Source organism: Eleutherodactylus coqui, chromosome 5, assembly GCF_035609145.1.
Source record: "Eleutherodactylus coqui strain aEleCoq1 chromosome 5, aEleCoq1.hap1, whole genome shotgun sequence".
Taxonomy (NCBI): Eukaryota; Metazoa; Chordata; class Amphibia; order Anura; family Eleutherodactylidae; genus Eleutherodactylus; species Eleutherodactylus coqui.
In genome coordinates this window covers 171,384,239-171,401,370 of record NC_089841.1, presented here as the reverse complement: position 1 = coordinate 171,401,370, position 17,132 = coordinate 171,384,239, and the positions used below count along the sequence as shown (strand labels likewise).

The window sequence follows — 17,132 nt, the reverse complement described above, 5'->3', positions numbered from 1 at the left end:
TCTATGAATTAAAAACCCCGGTCAGGTTGGGGCATGCAGTGTGGGCCGAAGCCCACCTGCATTTAATCTGACGTTAGCTCTGCTGTCCAGGGCACTGCAATGGGATACATTTATGTACAGCCGGTGGGTTCCAGGGAGCCACCCATGCTGTGGGTGCACACGGAATTCCCATTGCGGAGTTGTACCTGCCTGTGACTATTTATAAAAAAACACGGTCTGACTGGGGCATGCAGACACCATGACAGAATGAATAGTGTGTGGCACATAGGTTCCCCATTGCTATGCCCACGTGTGCAGCTCCTGGTGGCGGTGGCACAGGATTATATTTCTCATTGCTTCTGTACAGCATTGTCGGCTATCGCCCCGGCCCTTTTAAAGAGGGTCGCTGCCTAGCCATGCCAACCCTCTGCAGTGTGTGCCTGCGGTTCCTCCTAATGGCAGACGCACTTATAAATAGACATGAGGGTGGTGTGGCATGAGGGCAGCTGAAGGCTGCGCAGGGACACTTTGGTGTGCGCTGTGGACACTGGGTTGTGCGGGGGGGGGGGGGGGTTGGGCAGCATGTAACCCAGGAGAAGTGGCAGCGGAGTGTCATGCAGGCAGTGATTGTGCTTTGTTTGAGGTAGTGTGGTGCTTAGCTAAGGTATGCATTGCTAATGAGGGCTTTTCAGAAGTAAAAATTTTTGGGAGGGGGGCCCACTCTTGCCGCTATTGTGGCTTAATAGTGGGACCTGGGAACTTGAGATGCAGCCCAACATGTAGCCCCTCGCCTGCCCTATCCGTTGCTGTGTCGTTCCCATCACTTTCTTGAATTGCCCAGATTTTCACAAATGGAAACCTTAGCGAGCATCGGCGATATACAAAAATGCTCGGGTCGCCCATTGACTTCAATGGGGTTCGTTATTCGAAACGAACCCTCGAGCATCGCGAAAATTTCGTCCCGAGTAACGACCACCCGAGCATTTTGTTGCTCGCTCATCTCTAATCATAATCTTTTTTAGGACAGATCCAGTATCCTGTTTTCCTGCTTCCTTGACTGATCGTGCAATGAACAGAAGGGGCAGAGGTAGCCTGAGTGGATGAACTAATGGTAGCATGGTCATGGTTGTTGGTTAGCTGACCAAAATGGCTACTTGTGCAGTAGGGGGATTGAAATGGACTTCTAAGCAGTTTGGGTAATGTCAGATCATGACACCACTACCTTTGAGTGTGGATTCGTGTTTGCAGTGGTGAAATAATTGAAACAAGTCCAGGTAGTTTAGGGTAAACTGAAAGTACATAGTTCACTCAGTACTTGAAGAGTTAACAAAGCAGTTCACACTTTGCAGATTCTCAATCAATGGTAACTTTAGCAAATTATCTGGTAACAAGTATAACAGGCGTTAATTACTTAACTCTCTCTGTATTAGGGGAGATGCACCCACCAGTCTAAGTTATCTGGGGGGTTGCTCTGGATAGTTATGGGTAGAGATATGGAGGGACTAGCGCAGGTCTTTCTGTACTCCCTCTGTCTGCTAGCTACGTAGGGACAAGTTTTGCTCACGATTGAGAAGTACACTTACCGTCCAGCTCCTTCCGAGTCTGCTCTGACTCTATTTCCTTCTAACATGGTTGAAAACGACTCCGCTCCCTCTCCGGGTGATGTTGGTTCACTACTCCTCATTGCTCCTTGTTCCCAATGCTCTCCTCCAACTCCTGACCTCCTGTAACTTTGTAAGGTGTACCCTGCTGCCTCTCTCTGACATCCTCCTCTGACTGACTAGCCACTTCCTGTCATTTCCCACACTTTCTCTCCCTCTGCTGACTCACTTTCTCCTCCACCCAGCTCACTGTCCTGAGCTTGACTCAGCTCTACCAATCAGAACATTAATGAAAAGCAGCCAATCAGGGTTGTTGCCGGGCAGACTAGCTTCAGCCTGATATTTAGTTAAAGGAGTTGTCCCGCGACGAAACAGGGTTTTTTTTTTTTCAATAGCCCCCCCGTTCGGCGCGAGACAAACCCGATGCAGGCATAAAAAAAAAAAAACAGATAGTACTTACCCGAATCCCCGCGGTCCGGCGTCTTCATACTTACCTTGTGAAGATGGCCGCCGGGATCTTCACCCTCGGTGGACCGCAGGGCTTCTGTGCGGTCCATTGCCGATTCCAGCCTCCTGATTGGCTGGAATCGGCACACGTGACGGGGCGGAGCTATGAGGAGCCGCTCTCCGGCACGAGCGGCCCCATTTAGCAAAGGAGAAGACCGGACTGCGCAAGCGCGTCTAATCGGGCGATTAGACGCTGAAGATTAGACGGCACCATGGAGACGGGGACGCCAGCAACGGAACAGGTAAGTGAATAACTTCTGTATGGCTCATAATTAATGCACGATGTATATTACAAAGTGCATTAATATGGCCATACAGAAGTGCTTACCCCCACTTGCTTTCGCGGGACAACCCCTTTAAAGACAATGTCTTTCTCCTGCAGAATACCTGCTGCTGCCGGCCCCATTGAAAGCCGTGGGTTTTAGGCAATCCTTGCAGCATGATTTTCGGGGAAGAGCTTGAAATATAAGCCCTTACCTGAAAATCATCCCTAGCTATATATTTCAAGCTCTTCCCCGAAAATCATGCTGCAAGGGTTGCCTAAAACCCACGGCTTTCAATGGGGCCGGCAGCAGCAGCGCTGACCCCATTGAAAGCAATGGGATTGCATCCACGATATACTCCCTATGTTTTCAATGGGGCTGGCGCTGCTGCTGGCTCCATTGAAAACACTGAGCGATATTGCAGATTTCTTCCCTGTGATGCGAAGCTCTACTGAAAAATCACAAATGAGTATGAAACCATTGAAAATCATTGGTTTCATAATCATCACTGTCGCATCGCAGAGAAGAAAATCGCTACTTGGTGTCCACCCTAAGTAGACTTCTAAGGTCATACAATGTCCCTCTGGGAAATTTGATATGCAAATAGGAGATTGTACAATGTCTCCACAGCACCACCTATTGGAAAGTGACTTGCATGTAAAGTCAATGTCCAATCATTTAACAGGCTTTGTAACATAATGAGGAATGTAGGCCAAAACCAGAGTCTTCTCCGGAAGGAAATTATAACTATGTACAATCTGTTTTGAGGTGATTTTTGCTGGCTGACTTAGAGGCCTATGATATGGGCTGGTAAGGGTAGGGTTTCCCACAAATGAGTAACTCCAGTAGTTTTCTTATATAAGTTTTTATTGTTAAAAATAAGACAAGTATTTCTTCAATTTGCAGCAGCCGCAGTTACTTTGCTGAGGAAAGCTGCGAGCAGCCAAGCATCACCCTACATACATGGACAGCCTATGTCTGCCATAATGGGAGCTATTCTTATAGAGCAGCCCTTCTCTATTCCATTGAGGGAGACCCCACTGGCCCCCCTACATGTAATTTGTTTATGTGATTAGTAGATAACAGGTCTGCATTAGAGAATAACATTCTCTGTTTAAGGGCTCATTCCCACAGACGTATGCAGTTTTGGTCTGTTGGTAGCATTTTCATGGTCTGAAACTTTGCGTATTTACTATGTATTTGGTCTTTTTTGCATGAGTATTCACTGTGTTTGTCATGTGCCCCCCAAAAATGCAAGAAGACCCCATAGATTTCTCCTGCCTTCATGCATAAATACGCAGTGAATACACATGTATCATGCGTTTTCACTGCAGATTTACACAATCCCATTGACTTTAAGGGCTTAAACAGATTGGCATGATTCTGTCCCGTTATGTGGCCGTGAAAAATGATGGCTGTATAACAGGGCAAAACCATTGATTTCAATGGTTTTCGATTTCACTGGCTCTTTTCTCAGGCGTTAATACTACACCCAAAAAAATAGGACTTGCCCTATCTTTTTCACACGTAGTTAATACTACATGGTAGAAAGAAAGGACAGGACTTATCTTCCTGCTTTTTTTTCAGACTTGTGCAGAAGAGTGCAGAGTTTGAAAAGTTAAAAAGAAAAAGGTTTTTACCTTGTTTATGCGCAACTACGCTCTGTAGCGGCGAGCAGAGTTGCACATACGCCCATGTGAAGAAGCCCTAATGGGTGATTTCTGTCTGAAATATAGACCAAAATAGGACACGCTGCAATTTTTTTCACATGCATAAAACACATGAAAAATGCAGGTCTGAATACCCCATTGCAAATCAATGGGATTTATGCTGTCCATAACACACATGTAAAAAATACACCCTTATGGCTTATTTACACGAGCGTATATCGGCCGGCGTTTTCACAGCCGGCCGATATACGCTTCCATCTTAGCAGTCCTCCCTTCCCTTCCCCTCACCGGCTCTCTGATTCTCTCCTCCACTCCTAGTGGTTTGCAATGGGAGCCCCTTGTCCATAGCCAGCAATTGTAGTGGGCAGGACAGAGCGGAGCTTAGCTCTGTCCCACCCCGCCCCCTCCCATTGCAAACGCCGGAGTGGAGGAGAGAGGCAGAGAGCCAGTGAGGGGGAGGGAAGGGGGGAACTGCTTAGATGGAAGCGTATATCGGCCGGCCGTAAAAACGCTAGCCGATATACGCTCATGTAAATAAGCCATTAATACGGAGCGCAAATATGCCTGTGTGAACAAAGCCTACGACTGAATTGCTGTTTCTGTAATATTTTTCAGCATAGATGTTTCCTTATTAGTTCTTCCTGTGTTGTATATTCGCATACATGTCTCTTTTAATTTCTACTTTCATTGCTCTGTGAGCTCATTTAATTTCCCCACCTCTGATGTCTGTTTTCGACTCATTTGCTGGAAAACTTGAGAAACTTTTTTTAAACTGCCCGCCTCAGAACCAGTTGCTTCAAATAGTTTGGCCATGAATCCCAACCCAGCAGTCCTAATGAAGTTGCCGCCAGCGAACACATATAGAATAGGATTAATGCTACTACTGAGAAACGCTAGGGCTGTAGCATTAGGTCTGGCAATCAAAGCAGCGTTTTTTAGTTTTTTTGATGAAGATAGTTCTCCTGAAACCTCAATTATATTCACCACATGGTATGGGATCCAGAAAAGAGCAAAAGTTACTAAGATCATGATGACCAGGCGGCTTGTCTTATGTTTGGTCTGAAACTTTACAGTCCGCAACCTTAGTCCAACGTAGACATAGCAAGACACTATGATTGTGAATGGAATAACAAATCCCATCATAGTTTCAAATGTGTACTGAAAGGCCAGGTGCTGGAAACCCCCATGTACTGGATCTTGAATGGTGATACAATTTGATCTATTCCTTTCAGTTTTCACTGTGCGGTAAACTGGCGTAGGAATTGCAAGCAACGCTGCTTGTACCCATACTACAAGAACTATAATCCGGGCAGCCAGCTTTGTCCTGATTTTTTGAGACATGTAGGGTTTTGCCACAGCTAGAAAGCGGTCCATGCTCATGAAGGTGATCAGGTATATACTGGCATACATGCTTAAACAGCCAATGTAGTGACACATCTTACATATGATCTCTCCAAATATCCATCTACCGCTGGAAAGTAGATGGAGGAAAAATGGCGCTGTGAGAATGACAATGATGTCTGCCATGGCCAGATGTAAAATAAGGATGCAGGTCACTGTGCGTTTCTTCATCCGTGTCAAGATAGTCCAAATGACAAATGCATTTCCTGGGAATCCAATGATGAAGGCAATTGAGAGAATCGCAATGCCAAGACTGGCAGATGATTTAGGAGGTGTAGCTGAACTGGAATTTGTAACTGTAATATTGAGAGTGGTCATCGGTTCTGTCACAGTGTACTGCCAATAGAAAACAGATGAAAAAATTGAACTGCAATTTCTATAATTACTGCAAGTTTATTTCATGCAAGAAGGGATAGCCATATCATATCTAGAACCAGTGCAGTTGGATAGGGGCTCAGCGAGCCAAGGGCCCGACTGCTACTTTAAATAAATGCTAAAAGAGTGCCCTGCCTAGAGTGCCTTGTCCATTTAATGCTAATATAGTGCTCTGCCTAGAGTGCTTTGTGCACTGAATGCTAATAGGTTGCTCTGCCTAGTGTAGTCTGTGTATTGAATGCTACTAAGTTGCCCTGCCTAGAGTGTCCTGTGCATTAAATGCTAATGTAGTGCTCTACCTAGAGTGCCCTGTGCGTTGAATGCTAATTGGTTGCTCTGCCTAGAGTGCCCTGTGCATTATGCCAATATGGTGCTCTACCTAGACTGCCCTGTGCATTGAATGCTATTAGGGTGGTCTACCTAGAGTGCCTTGAGCACTGCCCATTAGATTTCAAGAAAGGGAAAATCATAATACATTTCAATCATGACTTTTGATTACTATCAGACAGGAAGACTAGAGTTGGACTTTATAGAGCCATAAATAAAGTACTCAGTTAGTAATACCCTGCTGTAATGAAATTTGCATATGGAAAGATAGCAACCCATATGTCGTAATGCATAGGAGCTCTTTGTGCTGCCTACGTTAAAGCCTGAATGCAGGACATAAGTTGTTCTAAAATTAATACCTATGGTAAGTGGGGGTTTAAGGCCGCCAAAGGCCTGGGGCTGTATGAAAATTGTGCTCCACCCGAGTCTAAAATTCTAAAATAACTTGACATTTACTACATAGGCAACAACAGAATTGTACTTACTACATAGAACTCGGCTTACTACCCACAGATGATACCAGATCCGAGGTTGCGACACACATATGGTACCACAAATAAGCTTACGTATGCTTTTGTACGAATTAGATTAGGGCTAAGCAACTAATTTTAACCACATCAGGGGTTCTGGGGCTAAAGATTGCTGTGTAGCCCTATGATCTCACACTCTCAATGAGGTCAACAGAGCCACAGTGCGAATAAGAAGTTATCTCAACCCACAGGTTGCAAAAAAAATTCAACCTCGGTGGATTTTTTGTGACCTGCAGGTCAAGGCAACTTGCAAATCGCATCATGAACCCATTAAATTCACTGATAATGTAAAGTTGTAAGACCATATAGCAATCCTGCGCAATTCCTGTTGTAACTAAAAGTCGGCATGTATAGCCCTAGCCTAATGTGTTCATTACCAATGTAAAAAAAAAAATAAAAAAAAACCCATCAAAAATAGCATATAGATGGCACATCTGTGCCTGTTTTGTACTATTTGGATATATCAACCCCTTAATGATCATTACTCATATGCCTCTTTCTGACGATCACTTAGACGCCTTAAACCTGCACAATTGCCTTTTTATGGCAGTGCAGGTTCAAGCCAGCACAGGTCTCCGGGATCCAGCTGTAACGACTGGGAGAAGAGAAACCCTTATTCCTGTCTGTTGCACCCCTTCAAACAGCCCCATATTTTAGGCTCTGGCGTGATCTAGTGGGAATGTAGTGTAATTATGACTGAGAATCTAGCTAAGATAAAGCTGGAAAGCCCCTGTCTGTCCCCAAGAGCTTCAATGGACTCCGTAAGAAGCTGACACCCGTGATTGAACTGCATGCACTCAAGGTTGGAGTCAACATGCTACCTGAGAGTTCAGTGAACCAGTGAGTATTAGAAATGTCCATAACCATATGGGAGTAATTCTGAGAAGGGAAATACACCCACTGTGTAAAATTAAGGCCACCATGTAAGGAGTAATAGCGATTAGTACCATGATGATCTACCACACATGCTTACTATGGGGCAAATTTTGAGCAGCTGACACAGTTGCAGCCCCCAGGTGTGGTATTCCGTAAGTAAAGGGAGTCACTCTAAAACATGTGGAGGCATGTTGATAGGACTGGTCTTAAGTTAAATGCAAAAAGTTTTTGGGTGCCCCCACCTTCCCCATCATAAAAAAAATACTGGGTAGAACTTCCACAGGCTAGTTGAAAGAATTCGGGCTTTTTAAAGTGTTTTAGGCCAGTTTCACATGAGCATATTACGGGCACAGGCATGCAGATGTAATACATTCATGTGAAACTGGTCATATGGAGTTTTTTTCCATTTTGACCGCTTGACATTTATTTATTCATGTCTTTTAAGAACTATACCTTTTTATTTTTTTGTTGTATGAAGTCTTGTTTATTGTGCGATGAGTTATAGTTTTTAACTAGAGATGAGCGAACGTACTCGTCCGAGCTTGATACTCGTTCGAGTATTAGCGTGTTCGAGATGCTCGTTACTCGAGGCAAGCACCACGCGATGTTCGAGTTACTTTCACTTTCATCTTTGAGACGTTAGCGCGCTTTTCTGGCCTATAGAAAGACAGGGAAGGCATTACAACTTCCCCCTGCGACGTTCAAGCCCTATACCACCCCCCTGCAGTGAGTGGCTGGCGAGATCAGGTGTCACCCGAGTATTTAAATCGGCCCCTCCCGCGGCTCGCCACAGATGCATTCTGACATAGATCAGGGAAAGTGCTGCTGATGGTGGAGCTGCTATAGGGAGAGTGTTAGGAGTTATTTTAGGCTTCAAGAACCCCAATGGTCCTTCTTAGGGCCACATCTGACCGTGTGCAGTACTGTTGAGGCTGCTTTTAGCAGTGTTGCACATTTTTTTTTTTTGTATATCGGCCGTGCAGACCATTGCGTCCTCAGTCTGCAGTCATTGTACATAGTATAGGGCCAGTACTGGTGAGGCAGGGACAGTGAAAAAGGTGAAAGAGATATACTGTCTATATAGGCAGTGGGCTTTTTCAAACAAATTTTGGGAAAAAAACTATATTTGGGCTGCCTGTGACCGTCCTCAGTGTACTGTGTGTCTGCTGGGGGTAGTAGTCCTAATTAATACGCAGCTAAGCGTTACAGTAGCCTTGTGCAAAAGTGTTTCCTGGCTCTGCGGTGCCCGTTACATCACCGTCGTCATCCTGTCCACATTGAAACAGTATACATATATATGCTGCCTACAGTATCTGTCTACTGTCTCAACTCTGCCGTTCAAAAAATAGAAGCAGAATACTTAAGGCCTACTAGCGGCGTCTGGCCACTTGACTGCTTCTGCGCTGTGAATTCCACTATCTCAGTCATACGCACCTACGTCTCACTGCAGGCGTGCGCAAAAGTGTTTTCTGGCTCTGCGGTGCCCGTAACATCACCGTTGTCATCCTGTCCACATTGAAGCAGTATACATATATATGCTGCCTACAGTATCTGTCTACTGTCTCAGCTCTGCCATTCAAAAAATAGAAGCAGAATACTTAAGGCCTACTAGTGGCGTCTGGCCACTTGACTGCTTCTGCGCTGTGAATTCCACTATCTCAGTCATACGCACCTACGTCTCACTACAGGCGTGCGCAAAATTCTTTCCTGGCTCTGCTGTGCGTTCCGTAAGTGAAGTCAGCCTCCAACCACAGGCCAATAAGTGGCACATTTTATTACAGCGTTCTGTTTCTGCTCTACTGGTAATACACCATGCTGAGGGGTAGGCCTAGAGGACGTGGACGCGGAGCCCCAAGTCAGGGTGTGGGCACAGGCCGAGCTCCTGATCCAGGTGTTTCGCAGCCGACTGCTGCGGGATTACGAGAGAGGCACGTTTCTGGCGTCCCCAGATTAATCTCACAATTAATGGGTCCACGCGGTAGACCTTTATTAGAAAATGAGCAGTGTGAGCAGGTCCTGTCATGGATGGCAGAAAGTGCATCCAGCAATCTATCGACCACCCAGAGTTCTACGCCGTCCACTGCTGCAACTCTGAATTCTCTGGCTGCTGCTCCTCCTTCCTCCCAGCCTCCTCACTCCATTACAATGACACATTCTGAGGAGCAGGCAGACTCCCAGAAACTGTTCTCGGGCCCCTGCCCAGAATGGGCAGCAATGGTTCCTCTCCCACCGGAGGAGTTTGTCGTGACCGATGCCCAACCTTTGGAAAGTTCCAGGGGTCCGGGGGATGTGGCTGGGGACTTCCGGCAACTGTCTCAAGAGCTTTCAGTGGGTGAGGAGGACGATGACGATGAGACACAGTTGTCTATCAGTGAGGTAGTAGTAAGGGCAGTAAGTCCGAGGGAGGAGCGCACAGAGGATTTGGAGGAAGAGCAGCAGGACGATGAGGTGACTGACCCCACCTGGTTTGCTATGCCTACTGAGGACAGGTCTTCAGAGGAGGAGGCAAGTGCAGCAGCAGGGCAGGTTGGAAGAGGCAGTGCGGTGGCCAGGGATAGAGGCAGGGCCAGACCGAATAATCCACCAACTGTTTCCCAAAGCACCCCCTCACGCCATGCCACCCTGCAGAGGCCAAGGTGCTCAAAGGTCTGGCAGTTTTTCACTGAGAGTGCAGACGACCGACGAACAGTGGTGTGCAACCTTTGTCGCGCCAAGATCAGCCGGGGAGCCACCACCACCAGCCTCACCACCACCAGCATGCGCAGACATATCATGGCCAAGCACCCCACAAGGTGGGACGAAGGCCGTTCAGCGCCTCCGGTTTGCACCACTGCCTCTCCCCCTGTGCCCCAACCTGCTACTGAGATCCAACACCCCTCTCAGGACACAGGCACTACCGTCTCCTGGCCTGCACCCACACCCTCACCTCCACTGTCCTCGGCCCCATCCACCAATGTCTCTCAGCGCACCGTCCAGCCGTCGCTAGCGCAAGTGTTTGAGCACAAGTGCAAGTACGCCGCCACGCACCCGCACCCGCACGCTCAAGCGTTAAACGTGCACATAGCCAAATTTATCAGCCTGGAGATGCTGCCGTATAGGCTTGTGGAAACGGAGGCTTTCAAAAGCATGATGGCGGCGGCGGTCCCGCGCTATTCGGTTCACAGTCGCCACTACTTTTCCCGATGTGCCGTCCCAGCCCTGCACGACCACGTCTCCCGCAACATTGTACGCGCCCTCACCAACGCGGTTACTGCCAAGGTCCACTTAACAACGGACACGTGGACAAGCACAGGCGGGCAGGGCCACTATATCTCCCTGACGGCACATTGGGTGAATTTAGTGGAGGCTGGGACCGAGTCAGAGCCTGGGACCGCTCACGTCCTACCCACCCCCAGAATTGCGGGCCCCAGCTCGGTGGTGGTATCTGCGGCGGTGTATGCTTCCTCCACTAAACCACCCTCCTCCTCCTCCTCCTATGCAACCTCTGTCTCGCAATCAAGATGTGTCAGCAGTAGCACGTCGCCAGCAGTCGGTGTCGCGCGGCGTGGCAGCACAGCGGTGGGCAAGCGTCAGCAGGCCGTGCTGAAACTACTCAGCTTAGGAGATAAGAGGCACACGGCCCACAAACTGCTGCAGGGTCTGACAGAGCAGACCGACCGCTGGCTTGTGCCGCTGAGCCTCCAACCGGGCATGGTCGTGTGTGACAACGGCCGTAACCTGGTGGCGGCTCTGCAGCTCGGCAGCCTCACGCACGTGCCATGCCTGGCCCACGTCTTTAATTTGGTGGTTCAGCGCTTTCTGAAAAGCTACCCACGCTTGTCAGACCTGCTCGGAAAGGTGCGCCGACTCTGCGCACATTTCCGCAAGTCCCACACGGACGCTGCCACCCTGCGCACCCTGCAACATCGGTTTAATCTGTCAGTGCACAGAATACTGTGTGACATGCCCACATGGTGGAACTCTACGCTCCACATGTTGGCCAGGCTCTATGAGCAGCGTAGAGCTATAGTGGAATACCAACTCCAACATGGGCGGCATAGTGGGAGTCAGCCCCCTCAATTCTTTACAGAAGAGTGGGCCTGGTTGGCAGACATCTGCCAGGTCCTTGGAAACTTTGAGGAGTCTACCCAGATGGTGAGCGGGGATGCTGCAATCATTAGCGTAACCATTCCTCTGCTATACCTCTTGAGAAGCTCCCTGCAAAGCATAAAGGCAGACGCTTTGCGCTCGGAAACGGAGGCGGGGGAAGACAGTATGTTGCTGGATAGTCAGAGCACCCTCATGTCTATATCTCAGCGCGTTGAGGAGGAGGAGGAGCATGAGGAGGATGAGGAGGAGGGGGAAGAGACAGCTTGGCCCACTGCTGAGGGTACCCATGCTGCTTGCCTGTCATCCTTTCAGTGTGTATGGCCGGAGGAGGAGGAGGAGGAGGAGGAGGATCCTGAAAGTGATCTTCCTAGTGAGGACAGCCATGTGTTGCATACAGGTACCCTGGCACACATGGCTGACTTCATGATAGGATGCCTTTCTCGTGACCCTCGCGTTACATGCATTCTGGCCACTACGGATTACTGGGTGTACACACTGCTCGACCCACGGTATAAGAAGAACCTTTCCACTCTCATACCCGAAGAGGAAAGGGGTTCGAGAGTGATGCTATACCACAGGACCCTGGCGGACAAACTGATGGTAAAATTCCCATCCGACAGCGCTAGTGGCAGAAGGCGCAGTTCCGAGGGCCAGGTAGCAGGGGAGGCGCGGAGATCAGGCAGCATGTACAGCACAGGCAGGGGAACACTCTCTAAGGCCTTTGACAGCTTTCTGGCTCCCCAGCAAGACTGTGTCACCGCTCCCCAGTCAAGGCTGAGTCAGCGGGAGCACTGTAAAAGGATGGTGAGGGAGTACGTAGCCGATCGCACGACCGTCCTCCGTGACGCCTCTGCCCCTACAACTACTGGGTGACGAAGCTGGACACGTGGCCTGAACTCGCGCTGTATGCCCTGGAGGTGCTTGCCTGTCCTGCGGCTAGCGTCTTGTCAGAGAGGGTGTTTAGTGCGGCTGGGGGAATCATCACGGATAAGCGTACCCGCCTGTCAACCGACAGTGCCGACAGGCTTACACTCATAAAGATGAACAAAGCCTGGATTTCCCCAGACTTCTCTTCTCCACCAGCGGACAGCAGCAGTACCTAAGCAATACGTAGGCTGCACCCGCGGATGGAAGAATCGTTCTCTATCACCATAAAAAACGGAGACCTTTTAGCTTCATCAATCTGTGTATTATATTCATCCTCCTCCTCCTGCTCCTCCTCCTGAAACCTCACGTAATCACGCCGAACGGGCCATTTTTCTTAGGCCCACAAGGCTCAGTCATATAATTTTTGTAAACAATTTTTATACGTTTCAATGCTCATTAAAGCGTTGAAACTTGCACCTGAACCAATTTTTATTTTAACTGGGCTGCCTCCAGGCCTAGTTACAAATTAATCCACATTCACCAAAGCGATTAATGGGTTTCACCTGCCCTCTTGGTTGGGCATGAGCAATTTTTCTGAGGTACATTAGTACTGTTGGTACACCAATTTTTTGGGGCCCTCGCCTACAGTGTAATCCTATTAATTTTTAGCCCACCTGCATTAAACCTGACATTACCTCAGCTGTGCTGGGCACTGCAATGGGATATATTTATGTACCGCCGGTGGGTTCCAGGGAGCCACCCATGCTGTCGGTCCACACGGAGTTGTAACTGCATGTGTCCACTTCTAAAGAACCCCAGTCTGACTGGGGCATGCAGTGTGGGCCGAAGCCCACCTGCATTAAACCTGACGTCAGCTTTGCTGTCCAGGGCACTGCAATGGGATATATTTATGTACCGCCGGTGGCTTCCTGGGACCCACCCATGCTGTCGGTCCACACGGAGTTGTAACTGCATGTGTCCACTTCTAAAGAACCCCAGTCTGACTGGGGCATGCAGTGTTGGCCGTAGCCCACCTGCATTAAACCTGACATTAGCTTTGCTGTCCAGGGCACTGCAATGGGATATATTTATGTACCGCCGGTGGCTTCCTGGGACCCACCCATGTTGTCGGTCCACACGGAGTTGTAACTGCATGTGTCCACTTCTAAAGAACCCCAGTCTGACTGGGGCATGCAGTGTGGGCCGAACCCCCACCTGCATTAAACCTGACGTTAGCTTTGCTGTCCAGGGCACTGCAATGGGATATATTTATGTACCGCCGGTGGCTTCCTGGCACCGACCCATGGTGTTGGTCCACACGGAGTTGTAACTGCATGTGTCCACTTCTAAAGATCCCCAGTCTGACTGGGGCATGTAGTGTGGGCCGAAGCCCACCTGCATTAAACCTGACGTTAGCTTTGCTGTCCAGGGCACTGCAATGGGATATATTTATGTACTGCCGGTGGCTTCCTGGGACTCACCCATGCTGTCGGTCCACACGGAGTTGTAACTGCATGTGTCCACTTCTAAAGAACCCCACTCTGACTGGGGCATGCAGTGTGGGCCGAACCCCACCTGCATTAAACCTGACGTTAGCTTTGCTGTCCAGGGCACTGCAATGGGATATATTTATGTACCGCCGGTGGGTTCCAGGGAGCCACCCATGCTGTGGGTGCACACGGAATTCCCATTGTGGAGTTGTACCTGCCTGTGACTATTAATAAAAAACCGCGGTCTGACTGGGGCATGCAGACACCTTGACAGAATGAATAGTGTGTGGCACATAGGTTCCCCATTGCTATGCCCACGTGTGCAGCTCCTGATGGCGGTGGCACAGGATTATATTTCTCATTGCTTCTGTACAGCATTGTGGGCTATCGCCCCGCCCCTTTTAAAGAGGGTCGCTGCCTAGCCGTGCCAACCCTCTGCAGTGTGTGCCTGTGGTTCCTCCTCATGGCAGACGCACTTATAAATAGACATGAGGGTGGTGTGGCATGAGGGCAGCTGAAGGCTGCGCAGGGACAATTTGGTGTGCGCTGTGGACACTGGGTCGTGCGGGGGTGGGGGGGTTGGGCAGCATGTAACCCAGGAGAAGTGGCAACGGAGTGTCATGCAGGCAGTGATTGTGCTTTGTTGGAGGTAGTGTGGTGCTTAGCTAAGGTATGCCATGCTAATGAGGGCTTTTCAGAAGTAAAAATTGTTGGGAGGGGGGGGGCCCACTCTTGCCGCTATTGTGGCTTAATAGTGGGACCTGGGAACTTGAGATGCAGCCCAACATGTAGCCCCTCGCCTGCCCTATCCGTTGCTGTGTCGTTCCCATCACTTTCTTGAATTGCCCAGATTTTCACAAATGGAAACCTTAGCGAGCATCGGCGAAATACAAAAATGCTCGGGTCGCCCATTGACTTTAATGGGGTTTGTTACTCGAAACGAACCCTCGAGCATCGCGAAATTTTAGTCCCGAGTAACGAGCACCCGAGCATTTTGTTGCTCGCTCATCTCTATTTTTAACCCCTTCCTGCTGCAGCTCTTTTTCATTTTCTTGTGTTCATTTTTTTCTTTCTATTTTATTTTTCTGATGACTCATGCACATTAGGGCTTGTTTTCTGCAGGGAAGTTGTATTTTGCAATACTACCACTTATATCCTTGTAAAAATGTAAAAAAAAATCTAAGTGTGGAGAGATGGAAAGAACACAATTGTGCCATTTTGTGGGGGTTGCATGTACAGCGTTCATGGTGTAGTAAAAATAGCATATGTTTATTCTGTGAGTCAATATGATTAGAGTTATTTTTCATGTAGTAATGCTTAAAAAAATTAAATACCTTTAAAAAAATTGTTGCCATATTTGACCCCTAGATTTTGTTTTTCGTTCCATAGGGTTGTGTGAGGGCTAGTTTTTTGCAGGGTTACCTGTAGTTTTTATTAATATAATTTTGGGGTACATCCAACTTCTTGATCACCTTTTATTAAAATTTTGGGGGGTAACCAGACAAGTACAATTCTGGCATTGCTTATTTTTCTGACAACGTTCACTGTGCAGGATAAACAATGCATTATTTTGATAGATCACACTTTTGTTATATAGAATATGTGTGTGTATGTCCTCCCTTGCTCCCATCCTTGCCCAAAGGAAGCGGCACTTACCCGCTTCAATTAGCCCTCTCTCCCCTTCGCACACACTCATATAGCTTAGTTATCAGCTGCTCTCTTCGAAGGGTTGCACTATTCAAATGACACAAGACCTAAGAGGTCTGTAGGGAAGTAAGCTCAGCTGATTACTAAGTTTTGCTGCATGCTGACTGCCGAGAGGAAAGAGCAAAAGAGCTGGTTTCTAGGAGGGGAGGGAGGAGAGGGTGGTCGGCCCACTGCCATGCCCCCCCATCCCTCTCCCAGCAACTGGCGTCTGGCATCCTGTGTGACTGCACATAGCTATGGCCGGTCCTGCATGTTAGTTTGATACAATGGTTGCCCCAACGTAGACAGACTCTTGTTGAGCTCCCTGAACTTCAATGTATTTCCGTTCAAAAAGTTGTTTTTATATGATTGAGTGAAAAAACTGTGAAAAGAGAGCCAGCTTTGCTCCAGATGTACAATATCACATACTCTATCGGATACTGCACTGCTTTCTAGGGTAAAATATCACCACACATATGGCACCAGATGGAGCCTGTGTGGTAGCACATAGAAGCCATGTGGCTCCATACTAAGTAGCCAATTGTGCTCCATGCACTGCTGTACAGGCTCCGTGCATTGGGCTGCGTTATGTGTGCATGACTTCTTACATATGAATACTTACAACATGCATGTATGTGTTATATGCAGTGCTCCACAAAGGCTTAAGAGGTAAGTTAACTAATCACATCCACAGCTAATTTATTTCATTATGAACTCAAAACACAAAAGAGCAGAACCATCAATATCAACTTGTTTCTGGTTTCCAAAAAGAAAATTTTTCTATACTATAAATGTAAAAATCAATTGAAAAATAAAAATTCCGTTTCTCTGTTCCATTTGCGGAGCAGATAAACAAAAATAAAAATAGAATTCAATATTTCCGTTGTTCTCATTGTTTTTAATCAATGGGGAAAACTATGGAAACGTTTTATTACTTTTTATTTCCGTTTCTTAAGACAGAGAAAGGGAAATGGGTAACTGAGGCTAAAACCAGTGAGAACTAGCCCTGATGCCTCTTATTACATAAGCCTTCTATATTTGCTTACTATATAATCTGTTTTCTCTTTATGAAAAAGTGTAACTTCATTTTAATTTAAAATAGTTTCAATAGACAACATTACGATTTACATTGTACTTACATTTTGAGTTATCATGTTGAAACCTTCAGTGAAGCCGGAATATCCTGATTTACGTATCAATATTCATTAGCAGATGTAAAAAGAGTGGATACACTACTTCTTCAAAGTGAGCAGATGACACATTCTGCAGGATATTTCAGTGATGTTCTTCAGCTTCCTGCTGTCACAGCCTATAACTGTGTTTTCTGTAGTCACTGTCTGATTGCACAAGTAGTATTTACAGTCTTTAAAGTACCAGGTCCGTATGTAGACTTTCCTATAGGTGGGGTAATAATGCAGTATTGTTGTTTGGAAGCAGTATTTATCAATGTGTTCTCCAATAGGCCCTTCAC

The 17,132-nt window shown here is 47.6% G+C and overlaps 1 protein-coding gene across 1 annotated transcript; it reads right to left on the bottom strand.

Annotated features, from left to right (window-relative positions):
* Positions 1 to 4,426: 4,426 nt before the first annotated feature.
* On the bottom strand, positions 4,427 to 16,929 carry LOC136626991 (leukotriene B4 receptor 1-like). Its single transcript, XM_066601944.1, has 2 exons — positions 16,801 to 16,929; positions 4,427 to 5,757 (listed from the first exon to the last, which is right to left on the bottom strand). Exons 1-2 carry the CDS (start codon positions 16,813 to 16,815, stop codon positions 4,705 to 4,707), a joined length of 1,068 nt encoding a protein of 355 aa, XP_066458041.1. The 5' UTR covers positions 16,816 to 16,929; the 3' UTR covers positions 4,427 to 4,704.
* Positions 16,930 to 17,132: the final 203 nt, after the last annotated feature.